The sequence below is a fragment of the Monopterus albus genome, unplaced genomic scaffold (assembly GCF_001952655.1).
Source record: "Monopterus albus unplaced genomic scaffold, M_albus_1.0 scaffold405.1, whole genome shotgun sequence".
Lineage (NCBI taxonomy): Eukaryota > Metazoa > Chordata > Actinopteri > Synbranchiformes > Synbranchidae > Monopterus > Monopterus albus.
In genome coordinates this window covers 216,593-241,415 of record NW_018128285.1, presented here as the reverse complement: position 1 = coordinate 241,415, position 24,823 = coordinate 216,593, and the positions used below count along the sequence as shown (strand labels likewise).

Here is a 24,823-nt window from a genome sequence, read left to right as displayed (position 1 = left end):
GCCAATCCCAGCCGGCAATCGGGCGAAGGCGTGGTACACCCTGGACAGGTCGCCAATCCATCGCAGGGCTAACACAGAGACGAACAACCACACACACACACTCCTATGGGCAATTTAGAGACACCAATCAACCTAAGCTGCATGTCTTTGGACTGTGGGAGGAAGCCGGAGTACTCGGAGAGAACCCACGCAAGCACAGGGAGAACATGCAAACTCCACACAGAAAGGTCCCAGGTGGGGCCCGAACCCAGAACCTTCTCGCTGTGAGGCAACAGTGAGAACCACTGTGCCACCATGCTGCCCTTTCTTGAAAACATTATGAATTGAAACACCAGATGTTCCCAGGCATTGCTGTGATATTATGCTCAGACTCACCCAAATTGGAGCGTGTGTTGGAGCGTTCGATGATGGCATGCTTACTGGGATTGTTCAGGACTGAGCGTTTGGCAAGAGAGATGTCCGCTGTGACACGTGTGATTGATATTCTAAAACAAGGGACAAGAAAACAGTTGATTATCTGGACAATACAAAACATGCACTTGCTCTTGCAGTAAATTAAGACCAAAAATAAAAGAAAACTGTTTCAGGAAATCAAGAGTTAAAGATAAATGATGGAGAGTTAAAACACACAGAACAGAGGTGTAGATTTGTTAAAATCATTTAAACAGGGATGTATAACTGAATTAGCTTTGTTTGACACTGGGGACACTGACCACTGCTCAGAGACAGAGTCAGAGGTAACAGCCATGTGAAGCCACTTTTCTCCACTGCAGAATCTGGTGGAACTCTGACCGTCACTACAGGTGTGTTTGTGTCCCACTGAGAGAGTCGCTGCATGGGTACTTGTGTTGTAGCTCAGCTAGCAGTATCAATGTCAGTGTGTAGCCACAGCACTGCTGTTTACCACAGTTAAAGTTACAGTCCATCAGCACTCAGCATCTTGTAAAGCTCTGGGACTGTGTATTTTATTTACTGCTTCTGCTGGGGATATAATAAAATCAGACTTGCTGTATGTGTATGGCTGTGTTACTCCAGTACATGCTGGGAAGACATGTGCACTTGTATGGTATACAATCTCTGCTAGTGTTTCCTTTCAAAATAAGAGTGCATTGTTATTCAAGATAATTTACCTGACACCTCAGTTCTCTGACTGCTTTCGAAGAACCAAATTAGATGGATGAGAAGCTTGATAACAATATGTTAGTCTGTATTTGTTAAACCATGTTTAAAGAACAGGGCTCAAAAGGGAATAAACAGTTTTTCCTGCAGCTGCTTATAGCCTGGCACTGTGTAACTTCATTGCCTTTAAACTCTGGATGGCTGTATGGACTCGACTTTGAGTAAGGAGAATCCTGCTCTGCTCTAGGGCCCACTATGGCCTATTAAGGACATGAAGAGGCACTATTTAAAGCAGCAGCCCACATCTCGAGGCCAAACAAACTTGTTACATACTCCCTCTGGTAACCTCAGATAAATATCAGCCTATAGAGTCCAGGAGAGAGCAAAAATGAGGAAGGAAGAAGGATTTTAAATGGCCATCAGGAACTTACCTTCCCTCAAATCTATGTTTCATAAAGTCAAACAGTGCTTTCTGCATCATGTCTGTCACCTGTAGACAGGAAATTCATGAGATAAAAAAGGAATATTTTAATTTCAAAGATGAACAACAAAGACTGTGTCAAGTTTGAAATGTGAAAGCTCTGACGCACCTCATAGCCCTTCAGTGATGGTCCAACCAGAACCACGGGCCGCATGGAAGGCACAACATCGTATGGAACAACGTGTTCCGTCTTTAGAGAGGAGGAGGAGAAGAAGAACAGTTGCACTCATTATGGAGAGAGAGTAAACATACCATCACAAATCACTTGAAGAGTTGGACCAACAAAGAACTAGACAGTTTAAAGGTACTGGAATATTTTGGACCATGAGATGGGACATTGGCTATTGTGACCAAACACCAGCAAGCTTTGATTTCTAATAAAGTTGTTAGTTTACTTAACCAATTTTAACACCAGATTGTCACATTATCAAAGCAGGTTACAGAAAATGACACACTAATGATTCATTTTATCATTTCATGGTTCTGATGTCATTGGGTGAAAAGGGAACGTTTAGTCAGAGGAGAGACCAACAGATCAACACAAGCTACAGAAATGGCTAAAAATTAGGAAATTAGGACACAGGTAGAAAACCCTGCTCATTGCTGTTGGGACAAAGTGGGAGCTCAGGTTTGTGTAACAGCCTCAGATTGAGTACTGGAGTTGACCTGAAATGTTTATTAGAGCAGTTTTAGAACTGTAATGATTTAAAACAAAATGTGAAAAATGGGACTGTTTTTAAATGAGAGGTACCAGTGACAAATTGAAAGACTTTTAAGAAATGCACTTTCTTGACTTCTAGTCTAAAGTTGGAGGGGAAAATCGATACCGCTTTCATTTCAGTCCATTCAATATAGAGTTACAGCCAGCAGACTGTGGCTTTAGCTTAGCAAAAAGACTAGAAACAGGAGGAAACAGCTAGCCAGGGTGTGTATGAAGGTAACACAAATCCGCCTGTCAGTACCTCTAAAGCTCAACGGTTTCTATCTTGTTTGTTTAAACACAAACACAACTAAAAACAAATTGTGGCTTTACAGGAAGCTATATGCCAGCTCACCGGGTGTTTCCAGCTTTTTCCCAGTCCTTTTACAAAGCTGAGTTAAGCTAACCATTCCTTTAAAATGAAAAAGCAGACATCGTCTAGCCTATTAAAAAGCTGTTCAATCTGAGGTCTCACTCAGTCAGGGTCACAAGTTTACTCAACAGAAAGTCTCACAAACACAAGACAGAAGAGTGCAGGAGTAGTAAGTAAATTGAGATGTCACTACAGACGTGAGTGTCTGCAGAGAAATCATATAATGTATTGTACAGATCAGACCAGCAATGTCATCCCCAGGTCTTGCTGAGCTGGTGCACAGCGCACCACAACTTACCGACTTCTGCTTCTGCTTAGCTGTGGTGAGACGGAGAAGGAGAAAGAGAGAGGTTAAGAACAGGCATGCATGTTAACGGACGGGTGCAGGTCGAGGGACTAGAACGGTGGTGTACACAAACAGGACGGGTGCTGAGTGAGGCCAGACAGCCACAGGGTCGTGCAGACGGACAGAGAAGAGAAGGTGCGGTAGCCCAGAGTTTACCTTCTTAAAGAAGGGCATTCGTTTCTCTTTTGCTAGGGGTGACATGACAGTGTTTGGACTGGCTTTAGGGGAGCGCAGGTTGATGGGTAGCTCATTGTCCTCAGGGTCTAAGCCTGTGGCGTCTATGTCAATAGCTACGCACACAGACAGACAAAACCACATCACACAGGAGGACACGGGTAATAGGCTACATTTCACATTGACAATGACACAAAATGTAGCTACTACACAGAGAGATCTAATGAAACAAGTAAAAGTAACACAAATGACAGCTTTACTGCAGGAAAATCTAAGTGTTGAATCTTACCTTCAACTTAAATTTTGTGGCTAAAACTGGGTTTAAAAGATCAAGACATTTATCAAGAATGAAGATGGGGTTTTAAAATTTGCCTCTGCAATGACTTACCAGACGAAGGAGGAGTAGATTTTCGTGAGTTAGGAACCACTTCACCTAAACTAGAAGATGAGTTTGCTGCCAATTTACTAGAACAAGAAAGATAATTTTTTTATATGAGCTTGACTAACTCTTAGGAAGTCTAAATTAATTTTACATGATCACAGAGTCAAGACAAAGGACTTTGGTGACAATGAAGCTTTTTACCTGGAGTGGAACTTGCCCTGTTTGGCTCTCTGGTCTTGGAGGATACGAGTGTTTTCAAGCTTCACTGGACTGGGGATGAAACCGATTTCACAGCCTTCTTTCACCAGACGTCCTATCCACCAGTCGTTGTTAAATTTCTACATAAAATTAAAAAAAAAATTATTTTGAGCACCCTCCTTCCTCCCGATTATAATTTACCAAGAAACAAATAGATAAAAATAAAATAAGAGCAAGAGGTTAACATATATATTGTAATAAGTAATTCTATGTAACACTAGTATTACACCTCTATCTTGAATATCATGTCTAATTGAAAAGTGAACTGCTCACCTCTTTGACATGGAGGAAATCTTTAGCCTCAAAGGAGACGGCCATGCCGGGCACAGGGACATCATCATCGTGACTCGGGCTGTAGCTGACATTTGTGCGAACAGCAAATGCAACTGGCTTGGTCTGCCAAAGGAGGAGGAACACAGGAGAGAGATAAGTGGAAAAAAATGCAAAATATACAAATGTGTCTGTAGCAACTGCATCAATATTGGAAAACAATCCCAACCCATAACATCAAAATACCTACAAAAGAGGGGAGACTGGTTCCTATAAAAGTTTTGATTGTTTTGTGCAAAATTAGAGCTGTGATTCTCATCTTTGCACATGGTGTAAAAATACAAGCAGGCTCTGACTCATCCAGCCTTAGTTTAGCTATATCTGCATGAATGATTTGGCTGCTGCACTGTCTCTTTTACAGGCTAAAATGCTCGAAACCTTACAATTCAGAATGGAGAAATGTTAGTGTTTGTGGCAGTAACCACTTCAATACCAAATGTAAATCCCCACTGCCCTTTGCATTTTTACAAAAAGGCACTTGTAAAAGGCAAAAAATATAAAGCAAATTCTTTGCACTAGATTTCTGTACTTTTGTTCCAAGGATAGAATATACCCACATGAGATGTCAAGAATTATATAAAATGTTTTTGGATATAATCTCAAAGTCATCCTGGCAGTGATGGCAGCAACAGCTGCAACATGGTCATGCCCTCAACCAGATTATATTTGCTCTGCCTGACTGTGTGATGAGCATGACGGAAGCCAGCTGATTACCAAAACAAATGCTCAGATGTAGCTTAGAGTAATCTCCCAGTGCACACACTAAATATTCACCTGCAGATGAAAGAAAGCCAGATGAGGGGAAATGTGTGAAATATTCAGCTGGAACAGCAGCAAATTGAGAGCTCCAAATGAATGAAAATGTTGCTCTCTATCTGTTAACAGTATTACGGGTTGGTCATGTCACCATAACAGGTGAAGTGCTTGTGTATGGTTTTCATTTTCCCAAGTGGCGACAAAATCACTTATTTGCAACATAAGGACAAAATGAGAACAAACATAATTCATGCAGCACTTGCCAGTTCGCCTTCAACCTTTACCAACCAAAGTGGGATTTATTGAATTTGCTTGGATGTGAATGCTACTTGAGACCAATGAACAGTGAAGCTCAGTATTGTGGGAGTAATCTATCAGTAGGGTCCAGGAGGGGCTTTGCAGAGACTGAGCGTTCTCCTCCATCATGGCTTTATCCACTAATGCCTCACTGAAACACAACATGTCATGTGTGAAGTAAATACAGTGAGGAATTCTGGAACTAATACATCAGTGAGATCCTCCTGGGATCATTTACCTGTGATGACTGATGTAAATATTCCATGGAGTGATGACTTTAAGCTGCAAGTGTGTGTGTATATATATGTATGTAGAGAGAGAGAGAGAGAGAGAGAGAGAGTGCTTGGGACATCTCTACTGAGAGGACAAAGTTCAGTGTGTGCAGTGTTGGGACCTTTAGAGGACAATGTGTCCTTGGTGTTTGCATGCATTGCTTCACATGGCTGCAGGAAGATCTAGTTGTACACATATGTATTTGTTCTACCACTTGTCTCATGGCCTGCTGCATCTTTTCTCCTTCCCAGGTGTTCTTCTTTTATCCATCATGGGTGCCTGTCAGATGAAACCTTCCATAGGCGTAATGGCATTTTACTGACCTGTAGGCCATCACTCACACATGCATATCCTAACATGCCACCTTGAATCACATAAAACTGGAGGATGTGTACATGATGGCACTTAAAAAAAAGGCAAAGGACATGAACATGGAAAGCAGAATATGGGACAGAGGAGAGCAAGGAGAGGACAAGAGAGGAGGCGGGACAATTATGGAGATAAGAGGCAGAGACTACAGATGAGAGAGATATCCAGCTCCGGAGAAGCTCCATCTGTAACTGGAACCCCTGGGAGGCAGCTCTAAGGACCACAGCCAATTAACACCAACGATACTCATCACAATATCACATCACGCCATGCATATTTCATTAGATAATATTGTCTAGTCTTCTCTGTACTTATACTGAGTGAACAGCCACTCTTGCTGCTGATTTGTCCATTGTAATATGCCACAGCCTCTCCATTAGCAGCACACACAAGCTCTCATGCTGTAAATCAAGATTTGTTTCATCCTGAATGACATGGATCAATTTTATAATAGCAATTTTCTTCATCGTTGTGCACTGGGCTTAGGCTGTACTAAGAGCCTGTAAAATGTATTTTTATGTGGCATGAGGGGAACCATAACCTTCACTTAGTTACACAGTAAGCAATAATAAATGAAAGCTGTTAATGTTTGCGACTAACCCATTGCAGTCTTTTTTTTTTATTTGTTTGCCTGAAGTTTATATTTGGAATGTGTTTTGCTTTCTATCATATATTTTGTAATGTTTTGTAATATACATACACTAATTCAACAAAACACATGTTCTATCCATTACTGCTGGAGAGTTGGAGCTTGTGAAGTGATTTCTTTAAAGTGACTTTGACTCTGACCTACAAAATTTTATCACATAAACAACTTAGAAAAATAATTTCAGAAAATGGTTATAAAATTTCAATACATGGCTTTAAATCCAGTGAAGCCCCAACCAGAACAGTGCCTTGACAAAGATTATAGTCTCTGACACTAGTTTAAATAAATCACTAATGAGATGACACAGAGGGAGCAGGTGAGAAGACCTCTGCCTTGAATGGTCACTGGCAACTGTTTAATACTGTAAAACAGGACCAGAATAATACTCCACACATTTTCAAACACTGCTATAAAATCTCAGCAACAAACAATTTTTGCTCACTATACAAATATATTCATTTAATACACAACTGACATTTTGACACACAAAGTTTGAATAGGACACAGACATTGCTATACTCTCAGCACTGGACTTACATAAGTTTGGGGGACAAATGAAAAAAAAATAGAAATTAATGCAGCAGAGGTCAAAACTTAAAATAAAATGGGTCAAGCTCCACAGCCCCCAGATCCTATATAGTACTTTATATGAAACTCTAGAGCATCTTTTCACTAATCCTTCCCTGGCTGGTAAGAGCCCTCAGCTATCAAAGTGGGCCCTATGAAATGCAGGGTTTGAGTTAAAATGAGTAGTCTCTAAACCCAGCCTAAGATAACCCCCTCATGACGTGTTCCAGAGCCACAGGAGTCATTATAAAACTGCTTTTTATGCCATGAGTAGCACTCAGGGCAATGAGAAGTCTTTGTACATAACACTGCAGGCATCAACCATATTTTCACTCCTTACAAATAGCAATGGTAGTTAGGAAAGTAGTTGTGAATTACTGACCATAAAGGCTCACAGTCAGAGCGTCTGCACTTCCTCTGACCCCAGCCTACTCACTCTCTGATGTTCGGACCACTGTGAGGCTATTTTTTACTAGTCATCTGTCATGTAAAATGCTAGTGGGGGACATTTATGCCAGGTTATCTATATAGACAACTTATCTTCTTAATTATTGAGCCATAGAGGGTTCCTCTAGAAAATAACAGCATAGTAGATCTACTGGAATGAACTGTCTTTGCCAGCTATGAGCCAGCCAGAGAGGAGGGGAATGTCGGCTTGAATAGATGGATAGCCAAAAGCTTTGAACTTTAAAGCTAATGAACGCACTAGCTGCTAAAGACAATAAATCAATTTTTCAGACACTTGCTTAAAATTAACATGCAAAAATAGAACACTCTGTGATCTGTAAAGCAGGAAGAGAACAGAGTATGCATAGAAGACAGAAATTATTTTACAGATCAAAGGCATACATCTTAACAGTGCAGCAGTTTGAATGATTTTGTGGAAGTGAGCTCTGATTGCAATGTCTGCTGAGCAAAGGCGAGTCTGCTCTGCCGTCTGTGTGTTTGTTTATGCTGCTAATTGTAGCCCTGAGCAGAGCGGATGAGGCTTGGCTCTGACAAACAGTGACGCTGAATCCTCCAAGGCCCCAGCCACTCACATCAGCGGCCCCTAATAGCCCTTTTTCATCTGAGAAACCAGCCGAAATTGGCTGCAATATTCTGCTTCTATTACAGTCACCTAGCCAGTCCTGCAGCATTGTCCACAAAATCTTACTCCAGGATTAGTAACACCATATGAGTTACTATTGTTGTTTCAAAAATTAAGAGTGGGAGTGGTGAGTAACCAAGTAAAGTTTATTTATAGAACACCTTTCTAGATCAATACAAAAACAGAATTACAGTATACATATTATAAGAAAAGCAATATATATATAAAACGGACTTAAAATATTGCTTTTCTACACACTGAAAATGCTTTAGACTATTTGCCCATTCACCCACAAATATTCACATACTTGCACAATGATGATTTCATCAGGAGCAACTTGGGATTCAGCATCTTTCCCAAGGACACTGACTGGACTGGAGAAGCTGGGGATCAAACCTCTGACCCTACAGTCAGAGGCTAAACCACAGCTGCCCCCAATAACAAAAATATGATACTAAAAACTTCAAAAGAATAAGAATGCCATTCAAAAGCAAGTCTAGAGAGATGGGTCTTGTTCCTGCACCTTAGGGACAAACAACAGCAGTGGGCAATGTCTCCATTTTATCAGCACTGAGCTGTAAAAAGATATTAGCCATCCATTTTTATTGTATTTACACAGACATTTAAACAGACAATTCTGTCATACTTTGACAGTTAAAAGAGATTTATAGTTAGATATCATCAGCATAGCAGTGATAGGATATGCCTTAAAATCTCCACTGAGCTGGGGAGGAAAATACAATATCTGAGTTGCTTGTTATAATAAAAATAGAAAAACATGAAGGCCTAAGAAAAGAGACCAAAAAGGAAGTCAACTCACTTGTCATCTTCCAGTAAGAAACCTAGAAACATGTCTAACAAAACATATCAAGCTTAATTCCTTTCTTTTAAAACACCTGCAAAACTGATTTGACTATTTGTGCAATATTTACATTCATCTTCTAGCCATCTACTAGCTAGCCATCTTCTTCTTCACTGCCTTTGTTCATGCATTGCTAGCATGAGACCAGTGGCAGGAATCTGTATTATTTTGCCTCAAAACATTGCTTCATTGTGCCACAGGGACATCCAACACTTAAACAGACCACTAGACCAGACAAATAAAAAATTCTCACTTTCCATAAATGTCCTCAATCTCAAAGTCTGAAACTCAAAACTGAATGGACCCCAGTTTAAAATACTCCTTACACATCCCTGTTGGAGCCCACAGAGGCCATGCTTCAGTAGGCAGGAACTGGACACAGTGACCATAGTGCTGCTGGTTTTAGATACCAACCTTGGCTTTGTCAAGCTGTGCCTGGGCCTGTCGCTCTGCCTCTCTGCGCAAAGCCTCCTTATCCTCTTCCAGGGACACATCGGAGTCTGATGGACGGCTGGTGTAGGAGTCGGCCGAACCCTGCAAAAACAAACAGCAGAACCTCAGCGACACACATACAGTACAATGAAACTTAGCTATGTCAATTTGCTGGCTTCACAAAATCTTGAAGATACTGGAGACAATGCCACCAGCAGCTGTTCTTTCATCCTTAGTCTTCTTTCAACTGCTCCTGAAGATCTGCTGTTTGGGGGAAACCCTGAAGAACACCAGGACCTGGTATGTCTGTGTCATATGTGGTTGCAACAGACCTACTCATAAACAACCATCTTCACACATATCGGTGCACACAGTCCTGAGTACAGTGCACTGCTACAGCCACATGCCCACTTTTATTTTCATATATGCAACATTGAAACACACTATAAATAACTGTTTAAGTAGATAAAGCAATGCTTGCCTGTGCCTGCTATACAAACCACTGTAGCCTACAAAAGCAGAGTGTAATACCTATACAGAACATGAACTTGAAAAAAGGAGAAAAATAGTTTCAGGTTTTCAGGCTCATTGAGTAAACTGTGTAATAGAGGGATGGGATTTTTTCCCTTATAAAGTGCATGTCAGAGATCTAAGGACAGAACGTGTTGTATGTTATTTAGATTGTAAAGCCCCTTGAGGCACATTTGTGATACTGGGCTATATATAAACTAGAATTACTGCTTAGTAGTTCTGTGCTCCGCCAACCAGTCAAATTCACAGGAATGGGACAGACATGGGGTCACTGACCTTGACCACTGACCACCAAAATCTAATCAGTGCATGTTTGAGTCCAAATGGCGTTCCTGAGATATCCCGTTCATAAGAATGGGCTGGATAGATGAACAGACAGACAGCCTGAATGCATAATGCCTCCAGCCGTGGCTATCGCCGGCACAGAGGCATAAAAATTTGGCTTGTCAAAACCTTAATTGTATGTCGTTTTAGATTGAATACTGTACAACAGCAAACAAATTATTGATATAATGTAGATCATGTTAGACAAAACCTAAATCTGCACTCTGCTTTTCAGAAAGCTAAGGATTATGAGGGAAGAAACTGTGTTAGCAAACAAAGTGTGCATCTTCTGTACCATTTCTTAAAAGTTATATTGAAATGTAGACTATTAATTAACAATTTATTGCAGTTAAATAAAAGTTGTTTAACTATACCAGGTCAAGAATTCCATTAACTGGTTTGGCAGTTAGATTCTCCTTGAAGCTAGGCTAGTTAGCTGTTTAATGTTGATATTTCATCCTCTAAATCTATCTACTATTTTGGCATATACAAAAACTGGAATGAAAGTTTTGTAATTTAATTTAATCTCTTTAATTAATGTGTTTGTGGGAATGAGCAGCAACATTTGCACATACACTGCAGAATAATTTTCCTTTTGACACAACTGAGTTAGGGATAAATCAGGATCTAAAAATGAAAGCAGTAATTTTTAACTAAGTGAGGGCAGTGTGCGCCTTATATTTACCTGCACACTACTATGCCACCCACACAAGGTTTTTCCATTCATCTCACTGCAGCATTACACTCCAAGTTAAAAATAGCCTCCCTCACTTTGTGCCTGCCATCACATACATACAAAGGAGGATCATTCTTCTCCTTCTCCTCCACTCGTTACTTGACTTATGTATGAAGATGACACGAGTGTTGTTGCGTACTGTACATAATACAAGGTTATTCCTATCTACAAGTATGTCCGGCATCTAACATGAAACCCTGGTGCTTGTTAATTGTTTGTGTCACTGCTTGTTAAATGTGTTTGTGGACTCTTTCGTAGAGTCCAGTGTTCCTTTATCTGATAAAAATAACTTAAAATTTATCAATGGGCTGCTTTTGCTGTCATCACAATTAAGCAGTCATCTAGCCAGCAATAAGCATCTAACCCATGTATCACGTCTTTGGAGTTCTTTGCTTGGGATTCTGGTCAAGTGTAACATGCAGTACATCCATACAAGGATATAAATGTCCTAAACTAGCTATTTAAGGTACCTTAGTTTCTGTTTTATGAGCTTCATCTGTTGCTGAAAAGCTCAGGTGAATGAGCCTGGACTGCAATGATTATTCCATCAGGTCACGACTAATGATTGGGTGTGATCAAGAACACTGTCCCAGTAGGTCAGAGGGAGATAATATGGAGCTCTGCCTAGAATCTGTCAGCTATAATTGATGACAAAATCCGGTAGTTCATCATCACCAGGCAGTACAAAACCGTCCCACACTAACCTCCAACACTATGGACTGATGGATGCATTAGCCGCACATAGATTTACTGCACAAGACTCAAGCACATGCAAACAAAAACACCAACCTTCAGCATGTAAACACACTCAAAATTATCTTACGCAGGCATCGGAGCTGTTGATGCGACCTCCCTTGGCTCGTTTCAGCAAGCGGATCCAGGTGGCCTTCATCAGCCACACTGGTCATTCAGTGTCCTGAGCCACTGCGCCTCCCACTACTGTTACAACTACACCTGACTGCACTGCTGTGGTCACCTTTGCACCAGTGCTGCAGCTACCGTAACTACTCAGGCTACATTCAACACTGTGGCTGTGACAGCTGGTTCCTGTTACACCTTGGCTGTAAATGCTACCATAATCTCTGAATAAAATAATGTCTTTGGAGTCAGAGCTCCTTGTTATGCTACAGCTCCTGCTGCTGCTGTTGCCAAAGATGGGGAATCCACAGGAGCTCTCTGCCCCGCGCATAATCTCAGCAACTCTCTCCCCGTCTGCTCTAGTCTCCTTGATAGCTCAGTGAGTGCTCAGACTGTCGCTGCAGGTACTGAGGCTCACTTCCAGTGCGAGTCAGGAGACTGCAGCGCTTCTCATCCTCTCATTCGAGCTTTGGGTCTAGCCTTGTTTCCCTCCGCTGTAGCCTCCCTGTGCTACTCCACAAGCGGCAGCAGCAGTTTATATATTTGATACCCAGTGTGGCTGCCAGTGACAGACTCTTCGTCCTGATGCTAATGAAGCTGCTTCTGCTGCTGCTCAGGTGCTGCAAGCTCCCTCTTTCTCACTGTCTGAGTCTTAGCCTGTCAGTATTTGTCCTGCACACTCCCTCTCACAAGCTCCCTTGTGCTTCTTCAGTGATTCTGCCTCTCTCACCCCTCCTCCTTCTCTGTCACTCCTCTCATTTTTTCCTCAGTTACCCCTCATGGTCAATCCATCTGCTCGCTGTGGTGTCTGCAGTGATCAGTGCTGGGCAGTGTATGTGCTTATGAATGTTTTTGTGTCAGCCGTGCATGCTGTTTTGTTTGTTTTACACGTGAACACACTACACTAACCTTAATATGAGCTGTATATACTGTAGTTGTGAAGAAGCTGCTTACTGTAGAAAATCCTTAAATTCGAATAGGCACACTTGCAATATGCATTATATTAGGACTGCAACTAATCAGTATTCCTATTATAAATTCATGCAGTGGTCCTGAAACTTTTCCTTTCATAACTTCCTTTTGGAAACCATAAATTATTTATGCTGCCTACCCTTTACATTTTATTTAACCAGGACTAACAATGGGGAAACTAAAGAAGTTTATTTAAACAATAGTATCTGGAACATGGACTGGATGTTTTTTTTATTTATTGCTACACGAATGCTGGTATACCAATTCAAAACATGGCTGCATAATTAATAAACACACAAAGCTCTCTTTGATATTGACAGTGAAATTGAGAGAATGATTATTGTAATTTATCTTGTTAAAATCATCTCCTCTTCACTCTGGTCTCACAGCAGAGATTCTGAGGTGAAAGCTGCTCTAAATCTTTACTGTCAGATCAGTGGTGACTCATTAAAATGTGAGCAGAGTATCACAAATGTGAATTAGTGTTAATTAAAAAAATTCTCATCCTCATACCAGCCAGTGTTAAATACTGCAAAAGGATTATTAGTCATTTTTCTGCACTGCTGATGCACAGTGCTCCCCTGACTGACCAGTCATGAGGTTGTGTGAGGTTAGTTTGTGGGACCAGCAGTTATAATGTACTTGTGTTTTATGACCAGGAGTCACTGAGAGGAGCTCTAACTGTAGCTCTGAGGATGGCGCGCTTATCATATCAGTGCTTATCATAACCAATCAATGACACGCCATCTGCTCATGGTCTTTTCAACAAGAAACACACTTAAAACAATACATCTTACATGAATTGAAATAATTATGCGATTTTAGCTCATTAAGACCAGGAGGAGAATGTGATTGTTTTGAACAGAGATAAATGGGAGTGATGGATACGCAAAAATTGATCTTACATCAAACTTCTACAATCGCCCAAGTTAACACCACAAGGAAGACAGCAGCAACACCAGGGTTTGGGGAATAGTGCAAACGTCACATATGGGTCAATAAAGCAGTTTGATGCTAGCCTCCAGAGCTCTCAGGGCAGGGCACAGATGCTCTGAATGTGGAGCTTGGAGTGGAAGCTAGTGGCATCGTGAAGGTTGCACTTTGGTGGCAACACTGACAAAGACTCAAAGTGACAGAAAAAGCCTCCAGCTGCCTAACATCCTCTAGACCTGCTGCCACACTGATAGTGACAGCAATGTCTCCCCCACACAGGCCGCTAATAGTAACCTAACAGTAGCCTGATACTGCCATGATCCATGTGGAGAGCTGCTGCTTTGTTGCTCCACCTACAGACTGGGAGCTCTGTGTAGACTAGGATAGACCTGATGTCTTGCTCAAAGACCCTTTAGCATGGGTCAGGGTGTGTAATGGCAGCAATGCTGGTTTGAATCCTACTGAGGTGAAACGCAAAAATCTCCAGGAAATAATAATTTTTAAAAATGACAGTTTATTCTTAGCACCCTGGTTTTTGAGTTTACAGGATTTTCCTCCACTTCCTTTGCAAATCTTGACACATTTGCCAAGCCAAACATTGACACCAGACAATCCTGCAACAACCTGAATTACATTCAGTGGCAATATTTAGCCATGCTAACAACAATGATGGTCTTGCTTTAGGTCAGTCGGTTCTTAAAAAGCAAACATTAAATGTTGGTCCGAGATGGAGCATTAAATACACAACATAAACGGCATTAGCACTGAAGTTGGCATTGAAACTAAATGTCACAGTTGACCAGTATTAATCCTACTTCCTACAGAGACTGAATGCAGATCTTCACTGGCCTTAGGAGGCAGTACAGTGACAGTCTTCATGAATCGGTCAAAGAAAGAAAGATGAAAGGGTAACTGAAGGGCCAAGGGTCCTATGGCCTCTACACAGCTCTTATTAACTCATATAGGCACAGATCCCTGTTATAAGACCACCAGTGACCTCTACATGCAGCTGTAGCACAGCAATCATTACATTGGAAAATTACAAATCACCATTACCACAGTGAAACAGGAGGCTGTGAGCCAGGTGCTGGCAGTTATAATAAATGAAGCAATTACACAAGAGAAACTTTTCATAATCTGAAAGCTTCATTTTCATTCTTAGTCACCATCGATGGCATTATCCTAAAAAAATGGAGAGCTGCAGTCATGTGAGCCATAAAGTGCTTATATCATCAAGGACTCCTCCTTAATTCAGTCAATTTTACCTTTGATTTCTGTACTCTCCTGCTTCTTTACCTGTTACTTAACCTGAGCTACACCATACTCTTATTCATGTCCAGACTCATGTCAATTGTTCTTGTAGTACCTAGCACCCCAAAAATGCTCACACTCCTTTCTCCTACTGGCACTTCTTTTCAGCTTGTTCCATTTGCTTCTCATTCCATCCTGACCCCTTAGTCAGCTTCTTCCATCTCCATTCTCTCAAGGGATTTCCAGTGGCTGTTATGGTTTAGTCCCCCTCACCAGGAGGGTGAGGGAGAACTGGGGTTGGACTCAAGATGGCTGACCCAGGTGCTAGTACAAAAAAGGTGGTTTAATGGAATAAAAACAACATGACAACAAAACAGGGTCCATAATACATACAACAAGGGAAGGGCAGTGATGACTAAGGAGACCAGGACGGTAAACACACAAACTAACGACAGGAACTAGGCATAATTAGCGTGATAAGGTCAAGCCAAAACGCACAAAGACTGTCAGCGTAGCATCTTACAAACATCTTAAAAAAAAAAAAAAAAAAAAAAAAAATGCGAGTCAAACACAACCTTTGTATAACTTTAAGTATAGTACGTTGCACGTCGCAGAGCTCCGGCCACAAAAGGGCGTCTGCCAGAGGTATAAATAGGGAAGCCAACAAATCACTAATAATCCGATGCGACACACGCTGAGGTGTTGATCCCGCAAAAAGGGAGAGTAGGAGAGGAAAAAAAGAAAGAGAGGACCTGACAGTGGCTTTGTCTTTCTTTCATGCATTTTCAACCCTCAGTACTTAGTGATCTATGCATTTAGTACTGCAAAATAATAAAACATCAACCACATCTGTGTATCTCAATGTAATCTAAAAAAAAAAAAAATTTAAAAAACACCCTAGATGTAGCCTAAAATAGAAAAAGACTCTTCTCTCACAATTAATCCAAGTCTTTGATGTCTCTACGTCCATGGTTACAGTCCCATTAGCAGCTGCTACTAGCTACAGTAAAACACGACTTTCCATGGTGTATACATTTTTGCAACATAAACAACTATAGAGGAAAACATTGGGCCTAGCACACAGACTCACTGGCTGTTTTCACAGTCACTCCCTTGCTCACTTATTCACTGCTCCCTATGCAAAAGACTAGGGTTGCAACAGTAATAAAACACTTAACAAGCCAGCCCTTACAGGGTACTTTAATAAGTATGATTCAGTCCTTTATGACAAGGGTGTTGTGAGTAAAAGATTGCTCAGCATTCCCATGTCAGAGAAGTAGAAAAAAATTCTGACATGCTGGACGCTGTGAACCGCCCCAGATTAGCATTGGTGGTTGTTTACTATGACGAACTATACAAGATAAAATGATAGGTTGTCACATCCGATGCCCATTTTGGTCACAGAGTAAATGTTCATCCTAAAATTCAGATAGGCTGACAATGTCAATAATTCAGATAACGTCAACAGTGGATCTAAAGAGGCGGCATGGCCAGACTATACCTCACGTTTTGAATCATGATTGAAGAATAAAGACCACTGCTCATGCCGAGTCATGTTCAGTGCTGGCTGACGGACTGCAGCTGACTGTAGCGGGCTGACAATGGGCTGAGTGAGTGTGCTAGCAGTTTCAGGCTTGGCATGACTCATTCTTGGCTGGAGCCAAAGCCTCCTCTCCCAGTCTGTCCATCACTGCCACCTCACTCAGTGCAACACAAAGTCAGTTAGATCATCAGTCCACAAAGTGTCTCCTTTGTCAAATGGCGACAATGGGAACAGACCTAACAGCAAGAGGGGTGCATGGCTGCTGCAAGGGATGGTTGCCCACCAAATATTACCACACAACAGAGAAATTTGTACAAAGTGAGCAGGAAAAGTGAAAGAGTAACTGTCAGTACATCAGTGAAAGCCAAATAGGAAGTGTGTGTGTGTGTGTACGTGTGTGAGACAGAAATGAGGACAGAGATAAAATGATGGTTGAGAATAATTATCCCTCCAGCATGGCAAGAGAGACTGGCTGCACAGACCTCAAGGTGACAATCATTGGCCTATGAAAGAGGTGTTCACCCAGCAGTCCTTCTGCCACTGCATTAGAAAAGTGTATCTTCTTATTGACACGATGGACCCACTGTCAGTCACGTGACTGGATCCCACTGCTGTGCACAATGGCTAAGAGCTAGCTAGAAACGAGTTAGGAACCAATCGTGGCAACAGTACTTAAAACTAGATCTTTGTATTTTGAATATGTTCAAGGATTTTATTGTCAATTCACCATATGTGTAAGACATACAGAAATCGAAATACCGTTTCTCACCTAGTATTGGGTGACATAACATTTAGGAACTAAGATAGAATAAAGTAGAATAAAAATAGAATAGAATAAAATAAGAACTGGATTAACATAATTAGGATAAATCTAAACAGTACAGCCAATAAGCTGTGACTCAAAACCATGTACAGTCAGTGACAGTAGTGCAAACAATAATAGGAGATTGTCAGATGGTTCAGCATCACCAGGGTGTTGGTGATGAGGTGCAAAGTTTTTTGTTGACACACCTGCTACATACATACACTAACACCCAGTTCACACATCTAAAATGAAATTATAACAAACAAGGAAATAAGGCAAACTATTTATACTTATAATAGTTTATAACAACAATGATAACGCTGGTGATGTTTTATGTTCTTATTTTCCACAGAGACTAAAACCAAAAATGAAATTCATCTACTTTAATGTCTGTGAACCTTCACAGTTGTCCAACAGCTATTAAAAACACACCAGTGAGTGAGACTCCTGCACTGAGCAACTGGTTTCTTTCTCACAAAATGTGTTCATGATCTAAAAATGTCCATTAAGCTAAAAATGACCATTACTTTGTAAAAAAAAAAAAAAAGTCAACTGTGCATGCATGTGAAGTCTGCTCTGTTAGTACACAAAATTCATGTTGGCTTATCCTTCAACAAATGATTATTGAATGTGTATTTACAATCTGTCATTTCGCAACTTTCATAACTTTTTAGCCTATAAAATTCCACAAAATATGGAAACAACATGGCTTCCACGGGCCCATGGTGTTTGTTTTTTTTTTCCAGATCAATGATCCAAATCTAAAGATATTCATCTTACAAAGCTATGAACAGAAAACAAAAGCAGCATACAGCAACATCTCAAAAAGTGGAACCACTTAATATCTGATAAAGGACTGAAATGACTTGTGACCATATTTGTTGTGGATTGATGTTCAGATCCTTATTTAAAATGCATCTCTGACTAGACTGAAAAGATATTAGGCAGGGTAGTTTTAAAGTTGCATCTTATCTCTGACTACCTGAGTGTATCATGTGCTTCATCTTTTTCTACTTCTTCATTTAAAGTGTTTGATATTTACGCCGAGTGAAATATTCAAGACCCAAAGTGTTTTAATGGCTGAAACAGATGCATATTTTTGTCAATGCCTTGTGCGCTTAATTTTTTACAACATAGTATTTAGTATTTTCTAAAACTTTTGCATTTTCACAATCATTTTAAAAGGAAATGTGGGTTTGAATCATGTTTACTCTTAATGGTTATTCATTAATACAAGGAAGTGACTAATTACAATCAGTGATTACTGAACCAGAGGGTTTCATCAGCACATTAACACACAACAAAGACAAGCACTCCAGCAGAATCGGAAATGTTTGAAATAGTGAGTAGAAACCTCTATGGATTTAACACTCATTCATTTGCACTCGGTGCTTAAATTCTACACTACAGTTATACAAAAGGAAGTAAAACAGAGATCCTCTGTTTGGCTCCTGTGGCCAAGACAAAACTTGAGCCTGTGCTCTAAAATACGGTGCTGTCTAGCAGTCTCATCCTCCTGGCTGTTTACTTTCTTTCCCTCTTTCTACTTGACAGCTACTTTCTCAGCTCACTTTAAGTGAATAGTCGGCATGCAATTTATACTAGATGCTCAAATGAGCCTCTTTGTTTCAAAACAGCACACTGCGAGAATTACAGCCTTTTAAATCTTCACTAATAGCCTCCATTCTCCTGCAGTCCAAGCTTTTCCTCTGTGTTCGGAGGACAGTGAAGACATGAGTGAGATGTACTGAGGATACAGTCTTTTTACAGTTGTTTATACAAACTTACCAGATCTGACTCCTCACTGCCAGAGTGATACATTTCTGCCCTACTGAGAAAATCTCCTCAGCTCCAGTCCATCTTCTCTCTGAGCACAGAAACTCCTTCCAGTCTGGCTGTTTCGCTCCTACAAATCCCCCTGTCCCGGCTTCAGAGGGCAATGTCTTTACCTCTGTAGCCCCAGCAGAAAAAGCTGGAGGAGATAAGTTAGCTCCTCTTAGCACTTTCCTGGCTTACTTTAGTGTCTGAGAGGCAGAGAAAAGACAAGAGTCTTGCCCACACTCTGTGAACACTCCTTCAGAGAGCTGCGACCGTCCTCCAGCCCCAAAAACAAGTCCCCCTGCTCTCCCCTCCCACACACATACACATACATCCACTCACTCTGTTTCACACACATACGCAGTTAGGAAGATCTCTGGCCAACAGGGCTGGCCTGAAAATTCCAGAAAGCACCAAAAGCAGCTGCAAAAGCTTTTCATGTCTGTGTGTGTAAGTGTGTGATCCGGGGAGTTTGTGTTCTGCTTTGCTTTAAAGAGGTTACAATCTATGGAGAGGAAGATTTTAACTCACTGCATAGTCTCAACACATGGTGCTGAGACCAAAACATCAGGAAGTAATTATCTTTACAGACAAAATGTCATATCCTCTTTTATTAGAAGCAAAAGCCACTGAAACATTCCATCTAGTTGTTTGATGGCTCATAACCATGCTTATTAAAAGTCAGCAGAAAAATTGTAAATAACATACTACAAACTCAAACGTCTATAAAATTAAAGTAATAGAAAAGTCAGTTAAGTAATCAATTGAATTGAGTTTTATTGAACTGAGTTATGTTGTATAATCCTGCTGCTCTTTCATCTGACTGACATGTTAAATATTCTACTAAAGCTATAAAACATGAGCTGAAAAATTCACAGCTGAGTCATGAATTCCCAAAATGACACTGTCACTAATCTTAAACTTTCCTGTAATAACAGTGAAGGAACAACAAAGGAATGCAGCTACGGGAAAACACACAAACTGATCACAACGTGCTGAATATCAGTCGTTTTACGGCCAAAGTCATGCATCTATCAAACTACGAGCTCTGTACAGGCTTTATTTAACATGCCAGAAAACCCCAGATGTGCATTTTCAGTGGCAAGAAAATGTTTTCTGGGAAGCCCAGCCTAAACCCTACAATATGTTGTATTTGATCAGAGTTGACCTTTTTCTGAGGATGATCATCCAGGGCACGTGCCAGTGTCTGGGATAGTTATCCTGACTTCACTAGGACAATGGTCACAATTCCTGGTGCATCAGTGTGGTGAAATACTCTATTGCCCAAGATAACAAAATACATTTTTTGTCCATAGTGACTATTGATGAACTAATTTCAGCTCTGAAATACAACATATTCCTCCACTTGGTCTACTTCAAGCTCTGCAGAGGCAACATGAGGGCAGGGCAGATGAAGGTGAACAGCAGACTAATTAAGTTCAACCCTGGAGGCAAAAACCTCCACATGCAAGGGGATATGTATATACACACTGAGAGCCAATGCACCAGAGTCAAATGCCTCGTGTGTCCCACACACCTGGCCAATAAAGCAGTAAAGTTTGTGGTTAATAGGTGTAATTTGTTTTAGGTAAACACATCTGCTTTATACAACATGTTAAATGGACAAAGTAAAATCAGATATGATCCCAATTTAGCATCTTTATTTTGTGTAATTATTATAATATAATGGCGTCCTTCAATGCAGAGAGCAATTATCAGCTCTCTCTGAATGAGACTTCACATATCAATGTCTTCTAGTTCTGCCAGCACTGGTAAATGAATCCCAACATTCCCTTTGGTTTATCAATCAATATTAATGCACACAGTGACGTCAGTAGGCATTCACACTGACACGCACACACAGGCCAACAAGGATAGCTTACTAAACCAGCATACAGTAATTGGACCTCAAGGGGGAATCAATACAACACCCTGACGTGTTTCACTTTGAAAACAATGACTCTACCAGCAGTTTCCACTTATTACATACATACATACTAAAGCCATGCAATAAATCCTACCACTGTAATTAAAGTCCAGTCTCATTGAATGTGGTAGTCAAAATATTAGAAACCTCTCAGTGTAACACGCTACAGTTAAACAGCACCATAAATTAAATCTACACCTCATTGCTACAATCTTCATGCAGATAGGATTTCTTCTAGGACTGCTGTATTATTTATCAGTACACAATTTTGTTTTATTTTTCTGCCTGTAACTTGATGTTGTCATTATCAGGGATCCTTTGGGAAAGAGGTTTTGAACCTTAGTGGGGAAAATAATGTTTGCATGCAAATAAATACAGGTAAATATACCAAAATCTGGGTGAAAACAAGACCAGTATTTAAATAAAATGTTTTGACCTGTCGCCGATTTCAAAAAGGGAACAGTGCAGAATCAGGTCAATCACAATGGAGCTGATGGCATTTCAGTGCAACACCTCACAGTCGTTTAGACTCAGTGAACAGTTCAGTGTCAGTTGTCACACCTGTGTAGTTTCGGTTACAGGACCAAGCCACTGGGCTGTTCTACCACCACATCATGAGTGAGCGTAGGTGTCATGATAGTGCGACTCCATTGTGGCCACCACTCACATTAAAATAAACAACCCAGAACAAAACCTCTCTACTCTGCCAAATACACTTTCCAGGAATAAAGCACTTGGGATCATAAGTTAATCTGCATTACATCAGTACAACATCCTACATTGACGACATTATAACAAAGGACAACATCAATACTGAATATAACTGATTGGTCCTGACCCAAAGCATCCCTGCAATGACAAACAATATAAACAGTGTTTCTGTGTATAATGCTATTATGTTGGACTATGATTCATACAAATGATGTTATAGATGTTTAGTAAACCCCCCCAAATCACTAATGGGCTAGAATACAACACAATTAGCTCATTGAGATCTATCAGAAAGGCTCCTTCAAAGATGTTTTGCCATGCCAAGAATGCTATTACACAAATTAAACAGCTGGTGGATAAATCTTTCAGCCTCCCTGGCAGGAAAAAAAAATAAATCCCCCACCCCAGAAGTCCAAGAGTTATTATTAGTTTGATTGTTGGTTGGTTGGTTTCTCCACAGCAAGAGACAAGACATTTCATGTAACCCTCAAAAAACAAATGAGCATATTCCTCAAAATGCCAAACTATTCCTTTAAAGATTTTTCTGTTTATTTCTGCTAAACAGAAAAAATGATTTGAAGAAAAATATAAATGTAGTAAATGTAGATCTGGATGCACAATATCCAGATCTGAGTGGAGAATACATGCTAGGCCTGATATAACTGATTCACATCTAATGAAACCCTCAGGGCAGGGAACAAACATTTGATTGAGGTTACCTAGCTATAACACTTGCTGAGCCACTTGAGCCCCGATCATCTCTAATTACAGACAATGAGAGAAAGATAGAGAAGGAAAACAAGGCTGTGGCTGAGGAGAACAAGAGATGGAGATAGAGGATGAGAGAGAAGCCCCAGCTGCTCTGTTTCCTGGTTCCTCTCTGAGCAGCTCGAGAGTTCACCTACTGTTCCCTCAAGCACAAAACTGAGCACACATCATACAAGGAGGCTAAAACTTCTCTGTATAACTAACAACAGAGGAGCCTATTAATGTGGTATTGCAATATTGAATTTCCATTCGAGACAAAAATTTAAGAGCTTACTCTTCCCAAGATGCGTTTAGTCCGTGGAGACAAAGAAATCTTGTCAAGGAGGCCCAAGTGGATGAAGATCATGAGGTCAGAGCTGCTGGACATAGAGTTTATACAAAGACCTGACCACTTCTGGACCACTGACATGTACAACAGTACATTTGGCAGCTGCAGTGCGCAGTACAGAGTCACTTCACGCTTGCTGAACATATCAACTCATCGACTGTATCACATGGAGTCACAGGAAAAAAAAACTGCAGCTGGAAAATGGGACCATTGTGAATAATCCAGTCAAAAGTGTAGCCTAAAGATGCAACATTGCAGTTTTAGCGGAGATAGCACAGTAAATGTCTTACGATGTTGACAGCTGAGAAAAATGCTTCCAGTAATAGAAATTGAAAATAAAAATAGAAAGGAATCTTAAATAAGCGGCTGGTGCTTACAGTATGCACCAGAGTCCCAATATAAGTAAAAAAAAAATGTAACCAAGTAATGGTTTTAGCCCAGATTTACTTAAAGCAGATTTATGTTTATAATATAATCATGTTACTAAATTAAAATGATTTAATTCAATTCAAAACAATAGCACCAAATCACAATAAAAGTCATTCCAAGACACTTTACAAAGTAAGGTCTAGACCTCAATATTATAGAGGGAAAAACCCAACAAGTTCCCCTTGAGCAGGCATTGGAGATAGCAGGGAGGAAAAACTGCCCTAGCCATCATCTACTGTGTGCCTGCAGTCAGATTGATTTACTGCAAGCTTCCTTTCAGAAATGCATCTCTACAGGACCACAAGTCAGTCACAGTACCATATGAATCAATGATTAAAAGCTAGGTTCTACTTACATAAGGCACAATTCTGATCGTATAGGCCTATTTAAATGGACCTCACGGACATACAGTATGTTGTCAAAGCTGTAATAGGAAAGCAAAAGTTTTCAGAAAACAACAAAGAGTACAAGCTCTGGATAGAGAAGCAAGCTGTCACACAGAAACAAGAACAGGATTTGCGTTATTTTTTTACCTTTGGCTTCTTAGACATGCTCGTGCTCTCACAATACCTGTCGCCTTTCTGTTCCACAGTGAGAGTAATGAATTATGCAGATCCCCTGGTATTTGTTCAGAGTACTATGGCCCAGGGGTGTAAAGCGGCTGACGCCTGGCATATAAAAGGCCAACCCCTCTGCCTCAGTCAAAAAGGGATAACACTAGCTGCTGCACTGCATGGCAAGTTGCTCTTAAATGCACTGCCACGGTGGTATCTAGACAGGAGGAAAAGAGAAGTGGACATCCTCAAGAACTTTCTCAACAGCAAGTGTCATGGCTGATGTGGAGTGAAGCCAGCTGAAAAGTCCCTCTCAAGCAGATTGCACTGAATGGGCACAAGTCATGGTTATCTCTGAAGTGTTTTCCTTCAGATGGCAGGGCATTAAGTTTTAATTCAACAGTGTGGCATCTGTTGCATGGTCACAACTCAAGTGTATGACACCAACATAAGGTATTGTTCAAAATAATAGCAGTACAATGTGACTAACCAGAATAATCCAGGTTTTTAGTATATTTTTTATTGCTACATGGCAAACAAGTTACCAGTAGGTGCAGTAGATTCTCAGAAAGCAAACAAGACCCAGCATTCATGATATGCACGCTCTTAAGGCTGTGCAATTGGGCAATTAGTTGAAAGGGGTGTGTTAAAAAAAATAGCAGTGTGGCATTCAATCAGTGAGGTCATCAGTTTTGTGAAATAACAGGTGTGAATCAGGTGGCCCCTATTTAAGGATGAAGCCAGCACTTGTTGAACATGCATTTGAAAGCCTGAGGAAAATGGGTCGTTCAAGACATTGTTCAGAAGAACAGCGTACTTTGATTAAAAAGTTGATTGGAGAGGGGAAAACCTATAAAGAGGTGCAAAAAATGATAGG

General features: G+C 40.6%; 1 protein-coding gene across 7 annotated transcripts in view; it reads right to left on the bottom strand.

Moving 5' to 3' along the window:
• The window catches only part of cacnb2a (calcium channel, voltage-dependent, beta 2a), a 50,184-nt gene that overhangs the window by 6,821 nt on the left and 18,540 nt on the right, over nucleotides 1–24,823 (bottom strand). For 2 of the 7 annotated variants that reach the window (XM_020586414.1, XM_020586417.1), the window contains 8 exons: nucleotides 9,441–9,560; nucleotides 4,107–4,229; nucleotides 3,777–3,913; nucleotides 3,582–3,658; nucleotides 3,176–3,309; nucleotides 1,710–1,790; nucleotides 1,551–1,609; nucleotides 376–485 (listed from right to left, as the gene is read on the bottom strand). In XM_020586414.1, coding sequence (XP_020442070.1) covers nucleotides 376–485; nucleotides 1,551–1,609; nucleotides 1,710–1,790; nucleotides 3,176–3,309; nucleotides 3,582–3,658; nucleotides 3,777–3,913; nucleotides 4,107–4,229; nucleotides 9,441–9,560 — 841 coding nt within the window. Of the gene's footprint in view, nucleotides 1–375; nucleotides 486–1,550; nucleotides 1,610–1,709; nucleotides 1,791–2,971; nucleotides 2,992–3,175; nucleotides 3,310–3,581; nucleotides 3,659–3,776; nucleotides 3,914–4,106; nucleotides 4,230–9,440; nucleotides 9,561–11,872; nucleotides 12,588–19,199; nucleotides 19,440–24,823 lie in introns of those variants that run through there. The other 5 variants (XM_020586418.1, XM_020586420.1, XM_020586415.1 and 2 more) reach the window with 5 other exon arrangements.